General features: G+C 36.9%; 1 protein-coding gene across 1 annotated transcript in view; it reads right to left on the bottom strand.

Moving 5' to 3' along the window:
* The window catches only part of rxrab (retinoid x receptor, alpha b), a 75,144-nt gene extending 55,530 nt beyond the window's left edge, over positions 1–19,614 (bottom strand). Inside the window, exon 1 of the mRNA XM_084414147.1 lies at positions 19,365–19,614. Within this exon, the coding sequence (XP_084270273.1) occupies positions 19,365–19,392 (28 nt within the window). The 5' untranslated portion in view covers positions 19,393–19,614. The remainder of the gene's footprint in view (positions 1–19,364) is intronic.
* Positions 19,615–20,477: the final 863 nt, after the last annotated feature.

Genomic DNA, 20,477 nt, shown 5'->3' on the forward strand with positions numbered 1-20,477 from the left:
CCTGTGTTCCTTTGTTCCGGCTAGTCATTAATTTCCATGGAAACCCATTTAACAATCACACCTGACAGTCTTTGAGTTAATCATCATTGTGTATTTAAGTTTCTAATTTCCTTCAGTTCGTTGTCTGGTATTGTTGTATGTTACACACTGTTACGTTGCCTTCTGTCCTGTGGATTACCTACGTTTGTATTACTTAATTAATACTTTTGTTTTTGAAACTTTTTGCATCTTGATCATCTTAGTCAGACCTAAAACGTTACAGAACACCAGACCAAAGAAAAATGGATGGATTATGTAGCAGAACTCATCGCACTAGCCTGTAAAGGGCTCTCGATATTGGATTATTCTGCTTGCTTCAACCAGCTCGCCCAACGCTATCACTTTGATGACGATATGCTGAAATCGCTCAACTGGATTGGAGTTAACTATTACAGCCCTCTTAATTTACCTGATTTGGTAAGTGGAACATGAAGAGAAGCCATCCTCAGGTGTCTGCAGGGCATGTATCTCCAGCTAATGCCATCGCTCATGGCCACTGCTGACACAAAGCCCACTACCACCGTGGAGACATAACCCGAGCCCAACACAGACCGGGTGCCATGGACAAAGAGCCAGAGCCGATGCCCGCTACGGATCCAGAGCCTGCAGCCCTGTCCATCCCGGAATGGAAACCTGCCATCCAGTCTGATTAGGTGTGTGAGCCGGTTGTAACTTCTGAACAAGTGGGAATTTCAGTGGAGCTAGAAGAGTACAATCTGCCTCCACTGATCCCAGGCAGCCCCAAATCTGTTTTGACATCCAGCTCAAATTCTGCATCGCCGCTGATGATACGCCCACCCTCCTGCCTCCTCTGCCAAAGCCAGTCAGTCCTCCGGTCCGCCTCCACTGGCTCTCTTGCCTCTCACCTCCCTTGTCCCTCCAGCTCCACTTTGTTTAGACCTCATCCTGCCTGCGCCACAGACTTCCGGGACACCAGCTGCGCTTTATCCCACCACCCCTTCGGTTCCGTCGGGCTCTGCCTTTCCTCTTGCTCTGCCTTGGTGCTTGTTCGCATCGGCTCCGCCTCAGTCCACCAGCACCCAGCCTCCACTTCGGCTGCTTGTCACCGCGGTTCCGCCCTGGCCTCCTGAAACTACAGGGTTGTCTGGTCTCCCCATCTCCTCAGCTGCGCCTGGGTCTCCAGTTCTCCGGGCTCCACCGTTGGCTGTCGGACCGCTAACTCCACCTTGACTCATCCCACCGTTGGTTCCGCCATGGGGACCTTCAGTCTCGTCTGCTCTGCTTTGGTGGTCTTCTGCTCCTCCATATGGGGGTTGTCAGTCCTGCTGTGGTGGTCTTCTGCTCATGTGCCTGATGAAGACCTAAAGGTTGAAACGGTGCGTGGAATGTGCACACCTTTGCATTTTTGGGTCTTCTGCTCCCTGGAGGTTTTCTGTTCTTCCACTCTCCTGAACTCTATTGGAACATTTATCATTTACAGCACCAGGAGTCACCTTCCAGAAGGGGAGTTCTGTCACGTTTTGCCTTTGTTTTCATTTTGGACTTTCAGTTACCTGTTTCTTGACATAACAGTGCATAACCGTTTCAGATAATTAGGGAAAGATTTATTTCCAATTGCTCTCCATTTAATCTTGTTGATGTTGTTAAGGAGAAATTTTTTATTTCCACCTCAGAGAAATTTTTTTACTTTATTTTTCATAATTGGTACTTTGTCTCCTAATTGCAGTTTTATTTTGAACTTTATCTCACAATTACTTTATTTTACTTTAAAGTGATAGTTCACTCAAAAATCATACTCATACTCATGTCCCTCATGCCGTTACAAATCGTATGTCGTTCATCTTTGAAACACAACTTAAGATATTTTTAATGAAACCTTAAAGGAGCCGTATGTAAGATTGTGGCCAAAACTGGTACTGCAATCACTTTCAAATTACTGCAGAGCGGTGTATCCCCTCCCCCTCCCCCCTGACTCGAGGTTGCCAGATAGGCTGCAGGATCCAGCAGGAACGTTTGTAGCTGCAGCTGTGGTAACTAGAGCTGAGCTGGCAACCCGGATGCCGAAACACTACTGACTTCGTGATTGGTAGATAGGTGGAGGGTGGAGCATCAGGCCAAAACACAACATGACAACATCAACATCAGTTGAGGGCTGCAACTTCACTTTTTAAATGACAATATCCTGGCCGGACTACTGTTGTCAGTGATATAAGTATTTGAAATGAACATGATTTCTTAATGTCTAGTGACATATCAGGGCCATTTTATGATTAATTGAAATACATTTCTTACATACAGCTCCTTTAAAGATTACTCTCCCTCCATTTGAAGTCCTTTCCACCAAAACTTTGACGCTTAAAAATGCTCATAAAGACATTGTATAAGTAATCCATATTAATCCAATTTAATTTATGATTAACATATCTAATTTAGGCTTTTATTCACATTTAAACATTGATCAATACACATACATAGAGATAATCAAATATGTTAAAATGCAAGCTAAACCATGCTTGCTTGACTCTCGAGAACCAGTAAGGTTTGTCTCGCGCATCAAGTAAGCATGTTAGAAACATGCTTAATGATTTATATGAATTACTTTAACTTTTTATTAACTTTTTGAAGTGTCAAAGTTATGGTTAAATGGACTTTCGATGGGTGGCACAGAAATCTCTCATATTTTCAAAAATATCTTCATTTGTATTTCAAAATATGTTTTATGGGTTTGTAAAAACTAACAACATGAGAGTAAATTATGAATATTTAAAAAATGTGTTCATTTTTGGGTGAACTATCCCATAAAAAGGCATAAAATGGGCTTCCATTCTTGTACTTAATTGAAACATCTGTAATTAATGAGTGTCCTTTTCTACGTTACAAACATTTAAACATTTGTGTAGTGTCAGTTATGTAGCACGTAAAACCGGAAGTCATTTTTATGAGAAAGACTCATGTGAGAGTGTTTGTGACTGAATGTGTGTGGCCCATGCAACATATCTCTGATTGATATGGAAATAACTTGACCTCAAGATGTTTTATTTGTTCGCTAGTAAAATTGCAAGTGCCTCATTTTCATCTGTCTCTGAATATGAACTTTCAGACCACCCAATATTCTGACTCCCTATGACCTTGAGCAACAAAGGACACCTAGTCACACACACACAAACACAGGCTAAAGGCAAAATTTGCAGGCTCACTTTATGAGACCCGGGATATTTGCCCCTTTCAAAGCCCTCATTTACGAGACCTTGATGAGAGGCCGTGCCACGCAGAGCAGATTCCTTTTTTCAAGGTTTCCATCTCATCTCTAAGACAATCAAGCTCGAGGTCAAAGATCAAACCTGCAATTCAATTCATCATGAATGTCATAAAAATCTCTCTTTCAAGGGTTCTTGATTAGCTCTTTAGAAAGGGGCTTGAAGGATGGACCAGAGTGCAGGCAGAAGTTGTTGCCTTGACCATGCGAACATTAGAGATCCTTCAAGTCCTTTTTTAGTAGCCTTGAAAGTTGCATTAGTGATGTATAGATATTGAGGGGTTTCAGTTTAATACCTCTTTATCCTCTTTGTGATTGATTAGAGTGTGTGATTTGATGACAGCCTTTACAATGTGTTCTGGATACTAAGAAGTCATGCTAAAGATCAATGGATTTGACTGTCAGGATAATGAAGATCTGCCACTTATACTGTTATTCACATTGAGACAACCAAAAATGTAGACTAACACCAGGATAAGATGTAGTAATGACTGCCTGAGCCTGTTTTTACAGTAGGTTTGCTGTGTCATTTCCTGTTAGTAAATGGGAACAAGAATAACTGCTTTGGCAATGCAGTTGAAATAGTCAAGATAGTATGCAGGAACAAAAGGTCTGATCCATAACCTTTCATGAGACGCTGCCAGGAAGAGACATGTAGATGTTAAGATGGATGGAGAGAGAGAGAGAAGCAGTCTAAACTAAGAAAGGCTTTTAAAATAGCTGCGAAATTCCAGCCTTTCTCCTTATAGCTGCACACATAAACATAGACGCAATCTTTACGAGACAGTCAGGAAAAGCAGACCCAAGAAAATGGATCAATGACACATAATGATGTCCACGAAACACATGTGCCAACAAATGTATTTATGTTGGCTTTGAAAAGTTTAAATTTAATGACTCTAAAAATGTCATGTGTTGTGACCATCAGGTAAAACCTAATAATATACTTTCCATACAGATTGAATACATTTGACTGTTCATATTTTAATCATTATACACAGGGCTTGACATTAACACCCGCCAACCCAGTGGCGGACTTCAGCAGTGGCGTGTAACAGTCACTCCTACTAGCCACTTTAGCGGGTTGAATTTTATACATAATATAGGATATACAATTGTAGTCTTTCAATTGTAGTCTTTTAAAAGGGCATCTGAAATAATAAACTAAGTGCAATGTAGTGTTGTCAAAAATATAGATGTTTCAATACATATTGATACTGAAATATCACTTTCAATACTAATTTTCCACAGAACAGATACACAATACCAGCTGCACTTTCTCACTCTCTCATCTCTTTGACAGCGAGTTGACACATAAATCCACCTCCCCTCATCCACTCGTTTCATTTTCTCTGGATGAATATTGTTGGTGTTACAGGGCTTGAATTTCAGCATGGGATTGTGTGTATTGCACATAATTTTACTCAGTCCCGCAGACAGACGTGCACGCACATAAGCCGCCTCGTACTAAATTGAGTTTTTGTCGCTGCGTATTGTGCTTAAACAGTCAAACACACACAAAATAATGACAACATGCTGGTCTTGGCAAGAATTCACGTATACAGTCAGTCAGTTATGTTGTGGTGTATAACAGTATAATGGATCTGTAAGTCAGGTCTTAAAGTGACAGGAGCCTAATATGCCTGCTGCCAAATTATGAGATGATATTACAAATATCTTATGGCAATTTTTCCCCCTGTATCCATTTCAAAATTGTGGCCAGTAAAAATGCTGAGTGGCTAGTATCTTTGGAAAACCACTAGCCACAGTGGCTGGTGAGCAAAAAGTTCATGTCAAGCCCTGATTATATATATATACATGTCTGCAGGGTTCTTCTCTATGATATAATTTTCTATTACGTTTTTGTATGTTTTTCGTATTATTTTTTGGAATTGCATTTTTTATGTATCTTGATCTAAAATGCAAATGAGATCATTAATATATTAGTTGTTTCTCCTTGACAGCAATGACATATGGTAGATATGACTAGAAATGGAGAGTAAATATTGAAATTAAATGTTATTTATGTGTTTTTGAGTGAAGGGAAAATATCTGTTAATGTTTAATGATCAGTTATGTTTGACATTTAAAAGACTCTCTGTAATTTTGAAGTTTCGTTACCATTGTGAAGAAGAGTAGAGCTTATGGTTAGGTTGTGGATAAATGTATTAATACTAAAAAGCATGTTGCTTAGTTTATTGAGCTTTACTAATGCCAGTACAGTAACAAGTTTGTTTCTACTTTTGCTGTGCTGTGTTTAATTGTACAACATGACTCAAAGTCAAATACAAACAGGTCATTTCCGTTTACTCAAAATCACACACATTTGAGTCAACTAATTAAACATATTTCACCAAAAACAAAATTCATTGTGTCATAGACTAAATAATTTGGGAGATTTTACATGATTTATTCAGGTAGATGACAATAAACAAAGCAAGCCTTAAAAACTACTAAAAAATATTATGTGTAATATTATTACCTTTTTTTTTTTTTTTTAAGTAGATAGCACATAACATTTTTTAAAGTGCAGAATTGCATTTGATATCAAGTCTACAATCAAAAAGTCAGAGACTTCAATATTAACTAATTTCTCATCAAATTATTTCAAGACCAAACTATCAACATTAATTTTTATAGATCTACAGTATACAGTAAAAAATCTCATTAGATAATTCTTTGATATTATTAATATAGCATTCATTAATTAAGTTTTGTAGTAAGTATATACTTACATATTGTTTTTAAACCTTTTCCAATTTATTGGTCCCTAAAAATTCCCTAAAAACTCGATCACTCAAATACAATTATCAGCGAGGAACTGGAAAAGAAAGGAGAACAAGTATGAGAAAGGTTAATGAGAGAAGAACATTCAGAGCAACGGAAAAAACATCTAGCTTTTTGAAATCTACTTCAATTTTTCATCAGCCCATTTTTTCTTTTTTTTCTTCTATTTCCTATGGAAGGAACAGCATGTGTTTATGGCTGTTGGAGTGTCCTATCCATTAATCTCTCTGTAGATACACCAATCTGCCTCTCAACAACAGTGGTTCAATGAAAGTATGTGGAAAAATACTATAAGATTGACGTCATGTCGTCATCAATACAGAAAAAATCATTCAGTCCCTTACATTTGAACATCTGACCGCCTGCAATAACAAGCATGGACATGCGTAAACACACACATTAGTGCTAAATGTACTGTTTTTCTTTTAGATATGTGATGGGCCGGCTACAGGATGTGCCATCCTCTTGTTTTTTTCAGTATGTCTGCTTCATAGTGATGTGTAAAATATGAGGTCCATATATCCCTGGTGTATGACACACGAGGGCCTACAAGTTGAGTTCATCTGGAAAGAATGTTGGCTATACCAGGAATAAATTGTAGAAAATATTTGGCTCACTTGCAATCATAATATTAATTATGTAGTGGGGAAGAATTATTTAAGGCAATTTGGAATACTGGAAGCATCCACAGCATTGAAAGGGAGAAGCGCTTAAGGTTTTGGAAACCACAGTTTGGAAATAATCGGTTGAGTTCCTTAGAAGATGTTACAATTATTTATAAGAAATAGGTGTATTTTCATATAGATCATCAGAGCAGATTTGACTGGGAGACTAAAGGAAAGTAAACCATCACTGAACTTACTTAAGCTGGACTATGGCGCTATTTTCTTCTAGATCTGCAGTACAGCCGAAACAAACTTTGTTGCATTATATTCCTGTTATCACTGTAAAGCTGCTTTGAAACAATATTGTAAAAAGCGCTATATAAATAAAGGTTACTTGACTTGACTTGAAGATATTCAACTCTGCCCGTTCAATCATATCAAATTTAATTTCTCAGAGAATGCTCTTTCAAAGCTCAGGAGACTTTAAATTAGGGATGGTAATGTAAATGTAATATAATGATTAATTCGAAAAGTCAGAATTCTCTCTGTTGACGTATTCAGGCCTTGTCCAATCATGTAAACCCACTCCTCCACAATTTTCCACAAGCTAGCATTCATTTTTGAGTGCAATGACCACATTTCAAAATTCAATCAACAACCAATGTACTGCATAGAACAACATTTTTCCCCCGATATTTCATTCAACTCGGATGTACGTCACAACTTCCTTTTCATATCGACATTAAATGAAGTTCCAAACATAGGCTCGGTAGGAGCCTAATCATTCAGTCCGGTCAATCAACATTATGAGCGTATATAAGCAGCTGTCTATTCTTCCTCCACCTCCCCATCTCCTCCTCTATTTCTCTCATTCTTCCTCTATGAACGGTAATAGGGGGAGTTGAGCTTGGAGCTCGAGCCGAGCCTCGGGTTTAAGCCTCCTTCGAGGACAGCAAGCCAAGTTTGTTTAACATTAACTATAAAGACTGGATGGGCATGTGAATACATGAATGGAGGGTTCAATTTGACCTCTCATCTCCTGTAAAACAGTCCTTCATAATCACAAGAGCCCTATTTACTCTGCAAATGGCTATTAATTAACGTGCATTTACGTGTGTTCTCATCTCAGGAGCCGATTAGTGTCTCCAGCAGGTAAATAGTCACCCTTCCAGACACACACACACACACACACACACACACATCGCTCTGGCATCCTGTTCCTCGTCTCCTCATTGTTCTCTGATGACTTCCTGCTGTACCAAATCACACACTCACCAATGTAAACAACCCTCAGAGAAAATAATGGCAAAAAAAAAGAAAAAAAAAGTGTACGACAGTAAACACTTCATGTCCTGTCCTGTCCTGTAGTTACATCACTCGGAAAGCGTTAACAAGAACAATGGAATATCATACCATTCCATCAACATTATGTCATGATACTGTATCATGTTACAAAACAATTAAATACGACGTGTCTGATGGCTTGCAAAATCATCTGACTGGATGAGGGCAAAGGGTGAAAGGTTCATTCATTCCTAAAAATTCTTTAAAGTGCAACTCTAGTGCAACTTCACCCCAGAGACATCTAAATCAGTCTGGAAGGAAACATACGCACATAAAGGAACTGAACAAAATGCATAGCACAATTCAGTCTTATCTTTCACGCCCAAGGAAAAAGAAAAACCTATATGCAATCTACAATGAAGTCATACACAAAACATATTTCAACCAGATATAAGCTGTCATTTAAGGGCAAGGACAAGGAGGACAAAGCATCTCTCATGCTTTTGACACAATGAAATAAAAAAAAAAGACATGATTTCAATTGAAAGACACAATACTGTAGGGACAACCATGTTGGGAATCACATGTCCTAATCACACTCTAAAAACAGATTGTACTGAATGCATAATGTAAAAATGTCTTTAACGACCAACTGGTGAAAAGATGGACAGATCGCAGTGCCCTTCAGGATCTGTTTTAATGAGTTTACTTGGGCTGGCTAATTAATTAGGCAAACCAGAAACTGTTTTGATTGAACTAGTTCTTGATCTGACTAGTTCTTAAGACACAGTCTTAACATAAAGACAATGTTAATGCAACTGGCCCCCGGTCAGTTATCTACATCCAGGTCTCTTCCAGTGAAAGAGTGTCAGCCTTAGGGAGAACACATAGTACATACAAATGAACACGTACACATTCATTACACGTACATGACAAGGTGTCATATGTCAAAGCCACACATAATTTTAAAGGGAAGTGACAGCTACAGCAGCCATTGTATACAGTACAGTGGAAGTGCTTTACTTAAAACTGTCTTGCTAATTTAAAAAAAACACACCAGATTTTAGAAGATCCAGCATTTTTTAATGTGCTTATAGTCATAGGGAGGAAAAACACATTGTTTTCCTCTTTTTAAGTGGTTATGCAAAAGCTATTGGAACAATTTAGTCACATGAGTCATGACTCAATTAAGTTATTAGGCACAAAATGGAGCTGGCAAATTTACACAGTCAACATTTGGTGCAATTACTAGTGCAGCACAAACATGGCTAGAAATAGTACAGTGACACAAGTTCAGGGCTGTTGTAATGACTCAGTCTCCAGTGTGCTTTGACAGTATATAGTTTAATGAAAATGTATGAAAGCATGTTGCATCTAAATGATAAAAAAAAGTCTTACCCTTACTTGGTGTCTGTACAAAGCGCACAAAGACGAAGGAGATCAGCAAAAACTGTCGTTAATCCAATAAATCCAACAAGCAAGGAAAACTCAGGTAACAGAATACTACAACCACGTAAAACGCTGATGAGACAGGACAAAGAACTGAAAACTGAATACAGGGAGTATGTATACATCAGACTAAACAAGGGAACTAATGAGAAAATTGACAAACACCAGGTGAACAGAATGAAACAGACAAAGACTAGGAAGCTAGGTCACAAAAAAACAGAACTAAAACACACTGAACAGAACATAATACTGTTGCATTTATAATAAAAATATGCCCTTTATAAGTGAGTATAAAGCCACACCTCAGCTTCAGAAGGAAAATAATCATCAAAAATATATTGCATTTATTTAACTTAGCACTTAGCTACAGGTGTAAATGTAACAAATATGAGAAAGTACTGTACTCTAATGTATCATTCAGACTGGATCAAACAATGCAACTGAAAAGAATCATTCTTTCATGAATAAGACCTCACTACGTCTCTTACACCAAAGAGAGCTAGAGCAGATGTCAATATTTGGTAGCTCTATTTTACAGTGTCCTTATTACATGTGTTACATGTAGTTACTATAGTAAGCCATGCAACTAACCCTAAACCAAACCTTAATCCTAACCCTATATTAAGTAGGCTACATGTTGTTAATTAATATTACTCACTACGTAATTACATTGTAACAGTGTCATCACATAAAGACTAAGGGCCCTATCTTGCACCCAGCGCAATTGACTTTGTACACTGACGCATGTATCATTCCTATTTTGCACCCGCGCACAGCGGACTTTTCCCTCCACAGACGCACGTCGGTTAACTAAGAAATACACTTGCGCTCCCCGGAGCGGTTCAGCGCAAAGAGGAGGAGTGTTCCGGCGCAAACGTTCCCTCATGCTATTTTGCAGGTTTAGAAAACAATTCCGCCACTGACCGAAAAAACTAGTTTAAAGTCAGTGGCGCGTTGCGCATGTTATTATATGCTATTTTAAGGGCGCATGCTTGGCCATAATCAATGTAGCGTGTGCACAACGTGCATATACTTCGATTCTCTCATCTACACAGAAGCAGCAGTTTTCATTTTTGCAAATCATACATTATTACGATAGATAGATAGATAGATAGACAGATAGATAGATAGATTGATAGATTGATAGATAGATAGACAGTTTATTATAAAAGCATACATCTAGCTTACACACTACTTCAGACCAACCCATTTTAGATTTGCGTCGGGCGCAAGAGTCAATTATCCCGCCAGTATAATAGCAACAGCACCCAAGACCCGCCCACAAAGTTACTTGCGTTTCGCGCTTGGTACTTGCGTTTCAGATCGTTAAAATAGGGCCCTAAGTGTTGTTATTAAACTAAAACTAAAACTATTCAAAATAATTTTCTTTATTAAACTTAATAAACTTAAAATAAAATAAATTAGAAATACTTAAACTTTTTTTTTATGTTGCCTCTGCAAGTAAATGAAATAAAACAAGTTTAAGCTGAAGTACTAAAATTACTAAAACTAAAAAAGCATTTCTGGATACATTTCAGTCTGACCGCTCTCATCGGATTTCACGTGGTTTATAAGACTTTATAAGACGTCAGACGTTGTCATCGGAAACATGCTAAAAGTCGCTGCAGAAACAGTTTTGAAAATGACAAAATAACGGAGACATGTTTTAAAACCGGTGGAGACGACAGCACTGAATAAAGCCACGCATACCAGCCTCCTATGTTTCTGCCACTGCCTCATAAGATTCAGCAGACCAGCACAGTGGCTACACTGTCATGTTGAAAATAAGACAACATCTGTATTGCAAACCCTTCCATATTGCTGTTGTTGTTGTTGTTTTTGGCCTATACCTACCAACACAACGTCATTGCCATAGAAACCAATGCAGATATTCCAAATCAGATTTGAACAGTTGCGATACACAATGTGGATAATCAATAATTTTAGATCAAATTCCAATCGGAAAAACAAATAATTGGATTTGGACTGACAGTGTGAAAGTAGCCTTAGGGTATGTTTACACAACACCATTTTCAACTGAAAACTGAAAACTTTTTATGTGTTTTGGCTGTTCATTTGCCTGAAAATGTATGTTTTCAGGCAAGGTTTTGCAAGGTTTTGAAAACAATGCCTTTCCCGTCTCCATGTAAACAACAAAACCGTGAATTTGTGAAAACTGTGACCTCATGCGCATGAGTATTACGTGTCCGCGGGGTGTTTCTTGACAATTGCCAACAACTGACCTGGCATGCAAATTACAGCCTTTTCAGTCATTTTTGCAGATCCGTGTGAACGGGGGTCTTTTGGACAACATTGTCAACTGTTTTTAGTACAATGTTGTCATGTAAACGCCCTAAATTTTCAGTCACCATTTCAGGTCTCAATAGTTGCTATTGTTTCTCATTGTTACACATCTGTTCCCTGTTCCACTGATTACAATCATCAGTGTATTTAAGCCCTCAGTTTTTCTCTGTTCGTTGTCTCTATCATTAGGCTAAGTGTAGTGATATCTTTGTGTTCATTAAATATGAAATTGTTATTGTTGTTGCGTCATGCATCTTTGTGGATTACACTACATGGCAATCCGTGACAAAAAATACAAAACAGAATTATTAAAATATAAACTAAAATGAATATGAAAATATAAATATTAATAAATACTAAAATAACGCTGCAATGGCTTCAGAAGACTTTGAATATAGTGAAGTAGTATGGACAACTTTTATGATGTGTCCTTTTTTAAGCCTGAAAGCTTACATTTTTTAATGTAAAAAATGGCCCGTATTATTCAAAATGTTCCCTTTTGTGTTCTATGGAAGAAAATGTCTACTGGTTTGAGAGAACCTGAGGGCAAGTAAATAATGTTAAAATTTACATTTTTCCCGTGAACTGTTAACATTATCATCTTTAACTATATTTTCAATTCAACTATTCAAAAATAAGAACAGAGAGTTATTAAATGATTCATGGCATGTGTTATGAAATATATCAAGTTTATAATGAAAACTATAGAGCCAACCTCACATGAAAGCTTTAAACATGAAATTGGTCTATTTATTGGTTCACGTAGGGAAGGCAACCAAAATGTTCAAAAACATGTGTTGCATCGGTACTGAGCTTTCAAAGTGGGTTGAACAGCCTTCAACATTCTTTAAAGGCAGGAAAAGTGATTTAGCTCATTACTGTGACTGTAATAGAGCTAAAGACACATAGCACAATTGTGTCAGAGCTCATGCACGGAGCATGAAAGGGGACAGAGACTCACGCTTGCATGGACAATCCGCATGCACAAAAATACTCCCAACATGCCCAGCAGGAACGATAATCTGTGTGACACCTGAGTCACCATAACTAATCTGCTTTTCATTCTTTATACCTTTAGTCTTTAAACACTTTTGCTTAAATTTAAAGGGACAGTTCAACCAGAAATGAAAATTCTGTCATCAACTATTGAAACATTTTCCAGAATATGTAGGGGATATGTACATCCAGCTGGTTGTTATCGTTTTGTTGTAATATTGACTTGAGCTGAAATATTTTATTAGGGCTTTTAGCGCAAAGGCAAATTCAAACTTTCAATACAGTCATACCACTTATTACATGGCAATTTTGCCACATAAATAATTATGGGCATGAGAGATATTGATTTGATTGATATTGAAACTGTTTTATCTTGAAACTTTTTTATCTTATAATCCATTACAGTATACTAAACAATCGTTGAAAAATGGCAGCAACAGCATTTGTATGAAACAAGAGAGTGAGTTCGTAATACCCGGATGACATAATTAAATAATTGTACACAAAATATTGATTTGAGTTATTAGCTCACCAAACTTCCACGAATAATTTTTTTTTTTTCAAGCGTATAGCGCTGACTTCAGTTACCTGGATGAGCCTGTGTTATCAGTTTTTACTGGTTGTTATCAGTTACTGACCTGTCAGATTACTGCTTAACTGATAAAAATGATTATGTGGTGAAGTAAATACTACAGAGAAAACAAATTCTACATGAAAAAGCTAGTTCAGGCAAGAATTCAAAAAACAAAGTAAATCATATATTAGTACTCATTTCAAGCTTGTAGAAATGAAAGCGTAAATATCAAAATTAAGTAAAACTAATCAACTTTTCTGATTCTGGTGTTCCCATCATGCACTGCATGGGGCTTGAATAATTAATAAGGTTGTTGTTTTGTTGCTGTTTTCCAGCTGTATTTACACTGTTTTATCATTGCTTTTGTTGTTTAGTAACTTGCCATTTTGTGACATTTGGAGTTAATTTTCTACTCCAAATTACACATTCATACTCAAAAACGATCCATCGAATGTTACCGTCATTGTGTACCATTGAGGTCTATTTGTTCAGGTGCTGCGGTACTTCTATTATGTAGATATGGTGTCTACACAATATCTACTGTATTTATTGCTTAGATGTTTCTAAGTAAATTATACACTTTAAAAGCATGGTTTATTTCAGTGTTATATTGTTTGAGTAAAAAGTATTGCAAAGGAATCTTCAACAAAGTAGAATTACTCAACAACCTTTTACTGGTCAAGTTAAAGTTACTTATTTTCTTTTGTTAATTTTACTTAACTTAGTTAAGTAGAGTTAACTTAATTCCACATGTGAAATTTACATAAAAAATCGGTGTGCAAAAACTTGTGAATTATTTTTTTTTTTTTTTGTGTGTGGATGGCGCGATTGACCAATCAGAATCAGGTATTCCACAGAGCCGTGTAATAATAATTTATTTTCCACAGAAGAAAGAAAGTCATTGAGGTTTAAAATAACATGAGGGTGAGTAAATCATGACAGAAATGTAGATTTTTTGGGTGAACTGTCGCTTTAAGTTAATGCATTTTACATATGTTAGGCTAAGCTATCATGATGGTCATCTCTTCACTAGATTAGCAATGAATCAACTAATTATCAAATATCTAAAATAAATAAAACAGAATCGCACTGGGGGCTGTTCTTAAACAAGCCAGTGACTCAGAGGAACTAAACTTCCTTTCAAATTGCCAGGGTGCAAATTGGATCCGTCTGTTCTGTAGGGTGTAAGTGCAGCAAATAACACCTGTCTGAGTATCACATGAACAGTAGTTTGGGGGCCCCTTTACTGTTTAATGGAATTTTTTGGTGTGTATGATTTGCTGCTCTCATGGGAGAAAAAATGCAAGATTCATATCTCCATCAGATCTTATCTAAATTACTGACAGTTCTGCATTCACCCTGTAACATATCCGTCAAAAGAGCTAGAGTGTGAACAGGATGAGGAGACGAAAAGAGCAGTGAAAGGAAAAAAGGGAGGAAATGATACCACAATCAGACATGGTAGCTTTTATGGACCATATTTACAGTTAGTAGAGGTTTAAGTTACGATATGTTCTGACCTGCACTTTGAAGAATGTGCTGTCTGGAACAAAATACATAAAACATATGAAAGCATTAAAAAACACATTGTCCTCCAGACTTCAAGAATCATGTGCACAAAGATAAGCTAAAAAAAGTATTGCTTAACAGTTTGAGAGTTGGGGGGAAAATGTAAACATAGAAATGCACTTTTCACCATTTGTGCACAAGAAACATTTCTTGTTATTACTAAAGTTGATAATGGTACAGCTTAATATTTTTGTGGAAACATGATACTTTTTTTTCGAGATTCGTTGATAAATATAATGTTCAAAAGAACAGCATTTCTGAAATCTTTTGTTACCATCTTTAATAATGTCACTTTTGACCAGTGTAATGCATCCTTGCTGAATAAAAGTATTAATAGGCAAAAAAACACTGACACCAAAATTCTCATTGGTAGTGTATAATATACTAGAGACTGAATAAAGATCATTTAATTTTGGGACAGTATGAAAGCTTGGCATGTGCCTGCTTTTGCAGTCCCACAGCTTCTTTACTTACACTTGTGTGTGTGGCCTGAAGCAGGCCTTATATACACTATACTCTGGTGCCACAGACAGGGGTCAGTTTGCAAATATCAGTGTCCATCATGTGCAGTGAAGAAGTTGACCTTAAAAGTTTGCACCTGGTAATTAGACAGCTAGACCTCTCATTAACTTGTCTGTCGCAACATGCAAAAACAAAGATAGACAGAACTAAACATATTAGATAATTACACTGGCGGTGACTTGCCTCTAGACAATGTGCAACATTAAAGTCAGATGAGTCCACACACACACACACACAGGGTACTTATGCTGACATAAAGATGGAAAGTGGGGATGGGAAAGGTATTGTTCATTCTTTAGATTCTACAAATCCATTATCTTAAACTGAATTACCATAAATAAGGTCAAGTGTAATCCCATTAACACTGCACCAGAGAAAAGGGGTCTAAAACACTCTGTTAAAGAAGTTGTTAATGCCTGCTATTTTCAATTTTACAAAAAATTTGGTGTTGATGACATCAAACACCTTCATGAATACACCTTTTACAAATACACACACATACAGTGTGGTCGCTGTGATTTTGCCAAGCAAGACATAGTCCTGCCTGCATCAACATCTATTGTTGATCCTGAACAACATTCCTGTCCAAAAAGACAGTCCTAACCCTATCCCTACCCCTAAACGTATAACCCTACCCATAATTTATCCCTAAAATCAGAGGGAAATGATAGGTGAATAAAATCTATCCCTCAAATCTGATTGGTTGATTGAAATGTTGTTCCAGGATCAACAACGATGTTGATCTAGGAACATTTCTTGGTGAATTCATGTTAACCCAAACAGTGGAGTCCAAAAGTCTACTACTGACAATATTTTATTTTATTATCAAACCATAAAATTCAGTGAAAACCGAATGTGAAAATGCTAAATATTCATGACTGTTTTAGTATTTGTTTTATTTTTATTTAATGACAGCTGCATAGGCTGCATGAAGTACACCAAGATCTCACATATTCAACATCACACATTTACTTACATTAATGACCTAGAAATGGAAAAAAAATCATATTCATTCAACTTCATAACGTTTCCTTCAGACGTTTTTGGTGCCGTCTGTGCTAAAGCTTCCTCTAAATGTATGCAACCAAACAAGGACCACAGTACAAGGTGCAGAGTTGCCGTTATCAAGGAGTCATGCATACACAGCATAGAGCAAATGATTAACAGGGCAGCTTTTTGAGCCGATCAAATATACCCCCTTTGACATCACTCATCACTTTCAAAGCTGAAGAGCAGATGCTTAAATTGCAACAGTTTGTACAACAGTGAAACAGGAGATCTAAACACACACTCCCCCTCCGATGTGTGTGTATCACCTGACACTTCAGACAAACTTTCTCAAGTGCAGTTTGGCCCTCTGTGTAGTCCTGTCTGGAAACAGCCCGAGTTGCTTTTGATTTGGAGACAGACAGTGGCTGGAGGGTGTCTGAGAGACGCTGTGACTTTAAGCAATTAACTTTCCCTTTAAAGCCGCTCTTATAAAACTGACAGCTGCAGACATTCACAAAGGACCAATCACCTCTTCAGAAACACAAAACTGCGCTGCCGTAAACCAAACTGGTTGTCTTTTATTGGGGTGGTCCGGCATCCCGTATACACCCCCCTCACTACCACAGACGGGCCTTCTTACAATGGGACCCTCTATTTCTTATTAACGCTCATGGACTTGGGACGCTCCAGGGAAAGGTTGTGGCCCCCAGAGACCTATATAGAGCAAACTCTAAAAATGCCAATAAAGTTGGGCACATTAAGCCACACAACTTGCTGTTTACACTGGAATTCCAACATGCAGGAATAATGTATAAATAGGTGGCTTGGAAAATGAATATTGTTGCAAAACTGTTTCAGTGCAAGTTTACACAACAAGCTCTGTACCATCACATGTGTCATGAGTGATTACATTCCAAATCTCAATGACTACTGCCAAACTATGATTAACCAAGCACACATTTTCTCATTTGAGAGACAAGCAGAGGCTGATGTGGTTTAAGAGAAGATCAGGTACAGATCGCAGCACATAATTACCAAGCGAACCAAAGAAAAAATAGAGATCTCGATAATTCCGACAGATCTAATAAAGTCTTCGAATCTCAGCGGCCTCAGAGCTCGGTGTACCGCCCTTTGAAGTAGTTGAGATAACGAATGAAGTGTGCTGACATCGATTTGTTAAGCTTTTATGGCAGGCCGTTTTAACATTCATTAATTTAAATATAGGCTTTTAAATGACTAATACTTCTTTTGTAATTACAGTCATTAATCAAATAGTGCTATATCCAATAGTAGGTTACTCTTTATCTTAAGGTGCCCTTGTCAAAGTGCAATTACACAAATAAGTACTGAGTAATATTAATTAACAACATGTACTTAGTATAAAATTAGGGTTAGGAGTTGTTTTAAGGTTAGCTGCTTGTAATTATGCATAATTTACTGTTAATACTATAGTAACTACATGTGTAACACTGTAAAATAAAGTGTTACCCAATGATACTTCTTCCTTTGCTACTAGTCACTACTCCAATAGTGCCAAGTAACAATTCTATTGCCATTTTGCCAATGAATTGTACTGGGATGTGTGGTTCAGATATCAACTATTCACTTCTGACTTGTAGTCCCATGTATTTACAGAACTTTAGTACTTCTTTATTAGATAATATAACATATTCATGAGACCTAATGGGATTTATATACCATTTGCTACAATAACATTTGTTATACTGGTTACTTTTTTTACTTGTTAAGCTATGTGACGACTAGTCGAGGGGGTTTATATTGAGACTGAAATATGCAACAGGAATACAAACTACATTTAATAAATAGATAGCAGTGTCTATCAAATTAGTAAGAAAATTGGAATTGATTACAATTAGACTATTTGAATAGTAGCCTGATCAATTACTAGTAAAACTGGAATAATAGCTAGTACACTGTAAAAACTTTTGTTGGTTTAACTTAAAAAATTAAGTAACCTAGTTGCCTCACAATTTTTAAGTTTATTGAAATTGAAAAATTTAGTTAATACAATGAAGGAGATATAGTCTGCTCTGAAGTGGGTAGTTGAAATCTGATCCGTACTAAATTAGCCTATATGGCAACAAATATATATACAGATGTATACATATATGTATATATATATATATGAAGACTTCAGATGCAAAAGCCTCTAAGTGCCATCTGAAATATTGTTCTAAAATGAGCATTTTTATCAATAAAATACTCGTATATTTAGGTTCAGTCATTTCACTTTAATGACAATTAATAGGTAGGCCTAATTTTCATTGCCATTAAAGTGAAACAACTGAACATAAACATACAAGCTTGATAAAAATGATCATTCTAGAACAAAATTTCAGATGGCACTTAGAGGCTTTTGCATCAGAAGTCTTCATATATATATATGTATATATTTAGTAGTAGTTAGTTAGGCTACTAGTTCTGACTATTAACAGTAACTACAATCAAATAAATTATTAAACGCATAAGAAACGTACTAGAGACATAAAATAGATAGACTACTAGTTAGTTCACAAGAAATCTTTGTTTAAACGGCTTGCCATGAGCATTTGTAATAATGTGACAGCGCACAACTGAAGACTAGCGCGCTTTAATAAACTATTCACATTCACTGTTTGACTGGAGTGATCGCGTCTGCACTTCATGAATTATAAATCACACACCTTAATTGCTCTAGTAGCCCAACACTGATTCTTTTATTAAGATGATAACATAATAGATATAAACTAATAATAAAAGATGACAATCTTGCTCATCATCATTATATGAACTCTAGTAGCCTGCTTGCTCATTCCATTTCGTTCCCATTACCTGCCCGCGAAAAATGACGAAATGCTATTATTTGAAGAAAAACGGGTTTAAGTCACTCATAGACATATGAACATAAACATGCAGCATAGTTTCGTTTTGTTCAGCACTTCAGTGCAGAACCTGGTAGATGTCTGTACCTCTGCATGACATTAGCGTTAAGATAATAGAAACCATATTTCCCTGGAGTCAAACTCACCTAGAGACAAGAATGGTTTGGTTTCCATATTAGCGCATGCCAGCTTTCTTTCTTGTAGATAGTGATTTATTTTCCCCAGTGGGCAAGCTATAAGATCCCGTAGGAAACGCCGTCAGACCAAAGCCAGAGATCCGCTGTCAAAATCCACTTAATATAACTAAAGTATCTACTTCAATCGCTCCATCCAGTTTGTAACTCCGCGAGAGCGCTCGCTCACTCACTCCCAGTATTCCTTCAGCGTTCAAGCACTGCCTCACTATAGGGACCCTACCAGGGGGGACTCTGCTCAGCAGCACGTTTGCAGCGACAAGCCACTTCTACTTTTTACAATGTGGTACTGTTGCCAATGCCAAACCCCCCTTCGAACTATAAAATAAATGGCAGTAAAACAATACATATGCGTATTTGGCAATATTTATACGTGTATGACAATTGTTTTTGTTATAAAAACGAAAAAAACAAACAAACATTTAATTGGTTTATCATTGAAGAGCCATTAAAACAATCATGCCCCCCCCCCCCCCCCCCCCATTTTTTTTCTCTTTCAACCTCAGGGTTGTCTATCTATAGAAAAACTAAATGTGTTACTGTGTGTGTCATCACACTGGTGTTGTATCCTCCAGGGAATTCATCATTAATTAATGTACATGGTACATTAAAGATCAAAACCATCATCAGCATTATGAAACGAGTATTTAAATGAATATGGCTTATTTAATTATGTGAGGTAGAGATATATTCTAATAGTTTTATAATTTTAATATAAATATCATGGCATGGTATATTAAAACCTGAAATAAAAAGCCTATAAAGAGAAATACAGTATAAATAATGGTTGCAAAATGAGAGACAGTATCTTATTGCAGTAAGTTCTGCAATAAAAACGAAATGCATCCACATGTATATAAACGACTTTCTATGTGCAACCACATCATTTTATTATCTTTGTTAAACTCTTTCCCCTGGTTTCCCAGACTATAATGCATGTTTGAGCTGTTTTAACCAAATGTAAGTTTTTTTTACAAATGAGTTTTTTTTTTCTAATGCATGTTAATTAACGCTATTTAAATGCGCTAATTGAACTAAGGCCTAATCCTGGCTTAATCTAAGCCC

Source organism: Rutilus rutilus, assembly GCF_951802725.1.
Source record: "Rutilus rutilus genome assembly, chromosome: 7".
Classification (NCBI taxonomy): domain Eukaryota; kingdom Metazoa; phylum Chordata; class Actinopteri; order Cypriniformes; family Leuciscidae; genus Rutilus; species Rutilus rutilus.